Source organism: Microtus ochrogaster, linkage group LG4 (genome assembly GCF_000317375.1).
Source record: "Microtus ochrogaster isolate Prairie Vole_2 linkage group LG4, MicOch1.0, whole genome shotgun sequence".
Taxonomy (NCBI): Eukaryota; Metazoa; Chordata; class Mammalia; order Rodentia; family Cricetidae; genus Microtus; species Microtus ochrogaster.
Window position 1 is genome coordinate 55,493,059 of NC_022030.1, and position 4,386 is coordinate 55,497,444.

The 4,386-nt window shown below is 51.3% G+C and overlaps 1 protein-coding gene across 3 annotated transcripts in view; it reads right to left on the minus strand.

Moving 5' to 3' along the window:
• Nucleotides 1–2,957: 2,957 nt before the first annotated feature.
• Slc4a3 (solute carrier family 4 member 3) overlaps nt 2,958–4,386 on the minus strand; it is a 12,483-nt gene continuing 11,054 nt past the window's right edge. For 2 of the 3 annotated variants that reach the window (XM_005361562.2, XM_013351708.2), the window contains exons 22-23: nt 4,056–4,229; nt 2,958–3,231 (exon numbers count right to left, since the gene is read on the minus strand). In XM_005361562.2, the coding sequence (XP_005361619.1) occupies nt 3,154–3,231; nt 4,056–4,229 (252 nt within the window). In that variant the 3' untranslated portion in view covers nt 2,958–3,153. The remainder of the gene's footprint in view (nt 3,232–4,055; nt 4,230–4,386) is intronic. The other variant, XM_013351709.2, reaches the window with a different exon arrangement.

A 4,386-nucleotide genomic window follows, 5' to 3' on the forward strand; every position in this document is an offset into this window, starting at 1 on the left:
GCGATGGATCAAATTCAAACGATTGAATAATTTATCTGGAAACCAAATTCCTCACTCTGCGTTTCCTAATTTGTCACCTTGGATTCAGGCCACTGGTAGGCACCGCCAGAACCTGTTTTTGTTGGTTCTCCGCAATGGCTTCACTGAGAGCTAAGCGGGTAGTGCTCTGTATAGGTGCCCTTGAGTTGAGCTTTATCTAAATTTTGCTGCTTAGAATTCCCTCTGAGAGTGCCAAGTGTCAACAGCCATGAAAATTATCTGAGTCACCTGATATGATACAAGAAGGGATGTCACTTGGCCTGCCAAATGGTACCTCTTATTGCCAGCTTCTGTGCCCAAAAGGCAGGGTGTGGGGCAATGTGAGCAGATGGTCCACAAACTCTGACAGCCAGCTGCCACAAGGGCCTTGGCGGTCTGAAGTGAGCGGAATCCTCAGCATGGAACAGGGCAGTGACAGCCACCTTCTTTGTACAACCTGAAAGAAGGAGCTAGAACCCTGGACAGGAAATGGGCTTGAGTTGGTCGGAGGATAATGAAAACCCCGGGCACTTGCCCAAGGTGTGGCCAAAATCTGGCTCTGAAAGTCAGAATGTGTGACGCTATGTCCCGACTGGAAGCGTCCCCCACACCCTGACACTTTGCACAGTCAACAGTGAGTCTGCTTGGTTAAATATACCAAGGCCTTCCCACCGTCTCTCACCTGGTGGGAGAATTCCGTCTGTGAAGAGACATATACTCTACTCCCCCCTTAGAAGGCCCCAACAGCAGACTGAAGAGCAACCCCACCAAAGCTCATGCTGGAGAACCCTTGAGTTTATTGTCCAAGAGCATGGGCACGGGGCTGACTGGAGGAGTGCGGTGACCATCCCAAAGCAGCCACACTGGAAACTCTTCACCCAACGTGGGTGATGGCTTCCCCATAGTCAAAATAAATGGCTTTGATGAGAAACTAGACTCTTCCGTAAGGGTCTAATGCCCCCCAAGCCTCCTTCTGAAGAGATGTCACCAGGCCATGGGCCACTCCTGATGATCTCTTGCCAGCAGCCACAGCTGATCTCATCAGAGTGGCTGTTTTGTTTGGAGGACCATATTCTACAAACCTGCCTTGTAATACCCACCTCTCCCCGTCTTAGCTGTGGCTGATTGCCCCTCTGTGCTTTAAAAAGGTCCTCAAAGGTCCCAGGCCCTTGAGAGGATATGGCCAAAGGCCCAGTCAAAGAAAAGTCAGCGGAAACACAGGGGCCAGCAAGGCTTTGAGACAAATTCCAGAGTCCTCAAGTGACATCCACTCTAGACCTCTGGGCTTGAGTCTTGTCATGCCTGGTCTCCTACAGAAGCAACCTGGTCTCCATTCCTGTCAAACAGTACTCTTCCTGGTGACTTTTTGGGTTGTTAGGAAAACCCCATCAGTCTGCCCAGCCCTGCCCAGGCACCCATAACAGAACTCCATCTTCTCTCAGGCCTGGCTCAGGCTTGACCTCCTGAACTGCAGCCCACACCCTACGGTTCATCTCTTTGCATTAACCTTTGAATATTAGGTATCGTGGCTGTCTGACTCTACTTTCAAGACTTTCTCACTTTTTGTTGTGAGGTCTCAGGGTCTCCTCGCTCTACCGAACATCACTGTCCCCTGCTACTATCCCTGACTGGGGCTCATTTCCATGTGGAACCCTTTCTTCTCGCTTGCAGTGGGGTGGGGGGGAGTCCTGGAAAAGCAGACTCCTTCCTGACTTGTATGGGAATCCCCAAAACAGAAGAGTCAGTCAGCGGCCAACACCCAGAAAGGGCTCCAGGCTGGGAAGGGAAGTGGGTTTTCACATGAAGCCTGTCAGTCAAACTTGCCTAGGAGAAGGTCCTGCCCTCTCTGTGTGTGAAACCTTTGTTTAGATTCTAAGCCAAGAATTTTGGCTCTTCCTTGTCATGGCCCATCTGGCAAGGTTTTGTCTTCACGGGGGCTAGAGAAGCCAAAGGCATGACAGCATCACAGACCAAGGGTATGTGGACAGTTGGGATGAAATGCTTAAAACATGATAGCCCAGCACTGCCGACTTGGGAGCACAACGAACATTCCAACTGTTCTGTGTCCTATGCCTCAGGCACTAGCTGTAGGCCTGAACACGTGGCAGGAAAGCGGAGGTCAAACGGGAAACACAGACTTGCAGAGCACGCTCCAGAGGGAAAGGACCATGTGAAACCAAAGGGTTATTAACCCTGGATGCTTGGAGCAGACCAGATGAACCTCCCAGAACCCAGGAAACTAAGCTTGGGATCAAATCGGATCCGCCAGATGGCAGCCTTGCTCCTGCTCAGCCCACAGACCATGAAGTGTGCAAAAACAACCACTAGAGGGCTACACAAGGCAGGCAGGCTGCATCAGGCAGCTGGTTACCTAGCAACCGTGAAGCACTGGGTCCTGTTTCCACCCTCCCCAAGGCCTCCCAGGTTATTTCTGGCAAAAAAAAAAAAAAAAAAAAGCAGACTGTGCACAAGGAGTGGTTTCAGGAATCCTAGAACTGCTTCACTCTTAAACCAGGAGAATCTAAAATGGTCCTGGAGGCCCCAAACCCCTTGCCGCCATCCTGGCGCCTAGAGGCTTGGGCTGCTATTCCTGCTCCCTAGATGCACATTTTCCATTCAGCTTTGTAGCCCCACAGGACAAAAGTCACCCTGATTTCCCTAGTGGCTTAAGGAAAGCAATGCCTTGCTGTCCTCTCCTTCTTTCTAATCCAGAGCTAAATTAATGGGCGTGTGACCCTCGATCGACCTTGAACCTCCGGCTCTACAGCTTTACTCCCGGGAGCCGAGGAAGGAACAAAAGGCCCACCTTGAACTCTGTGCAGTCTTGAATCTACCCCTCCCCCTCGAGGCCTCCGTTCCTTGCTTCACACCCCTTCTAGTCTGCATGACCCTGATAATATTTCGGATAGGGAAGTGTGGCACCAAGAAAATGAGGCGGACACGAGACAAGGAGTGTGTTATAATGACTTCAAAGCCTGTGTCGTCTAGTCTGTGAAAGTCACGGGGCCGCTGGCCTGGCATGGGAAGTGACTCCGGACACATCCCTGGGTCCTAAGGAATGTCTGGCCCTGGTGCTGGGTTCCTAGGGTCTGTGAGTCACCAAGGTGGGGTCTCTGAGGGGCACCATCTCGAGGGTCACACAGGCATGTGCAGCTCGTTGTACTCGTCCTGGCCATCCTCATCAAAGTTTGGCTCAGCATCTTCAGAGTCCAGCTGCAGAGGGGAGCACAGGGTTGGGAAAGTCAGGGGGACTTGTGTGTCCCTTTCTGTTCCTCACAGCCTCTCCTGAACACCTTCTCTCCCTGCTCCAGGACCCTTTCCAGAAGTACTTCCCTGGCCAAAGCCTTCATTATCAGGTCACCTAGAACATACAAATCATACCCATACAATGGCAACTATGATACAGGATGCTCATTCCTAGGATCATGGCACCTCTGTACCCCATATCTGAGCACACAAAAGCTGAAAAACTGGGACAGTGAGATGACTCAGCAGATCAAGACATCTGCCACCAAGTCTGATGACCTAAGTTCAATTCCCAGGACCTACAGGGTGGAAAGAGAAAACCAACTCCTGAAGGTTGCCCTCTGACTTCAGCACGTACACACAAAATACATCTTTAAAAAAATGTAAGAATATAAAAGAAAACAAAATAAAGACTAGCAACGAGATATCCTTTCCTATAGCCGAAAGAAACAGGGCTCAGGACTGATGTCGGTGCTAGGCCAACCCACAGGCAACCCCTGGCCAGGTGATTTTGTCCAGGCACAGCCTACACAGCTGTCCACAGCAGCCCTGTCTTGTCTTGTTCTTTCTGAAGCCTCTTATCAACAGCTTTACCAAGAAATCTCCCAACAGTTCTTTGATAGAGTCTACAAGCCCATTACACTGGTGAAAACAGCATTCCAGAACATTCAGCAACTTCCCCAAGTTCACACAAACCAACAGGTATTTGAGACTTTATAACCTGGAGCCCGGGTATCTAACTCCAGTGCCTGCCTGCCTTCATCCCGCCAGCCCAAGCCATCATCCCTTACCGCCTGCAACTCTCTGTCCTGGAAGAGCCGGGGCAAAAGGCAACGCCTCAGAGGCACCGTGAGCAAGAGCAGGAAAGGAAAGGCCAGTGAGGCCGCCGTTGACTTGACCACCCAGAGGAGAGCAATGCAGCCCAGCTGGATGCAGGTGAACAGGTGCATCCGCCATGTCTTCACCTGGGGTACAGGCTCAGTCTCATTCCACAGTGGCCATTCTGCCCCCACCCACACCTATGGAAACATGGCTCTCCAGGTCCCAATTATCCTTAATCTATTCCGCCTGTCCATTTCTAACCCGGGAGTCCCTCCAGACTCCCTCCCAGCATCCTGCACT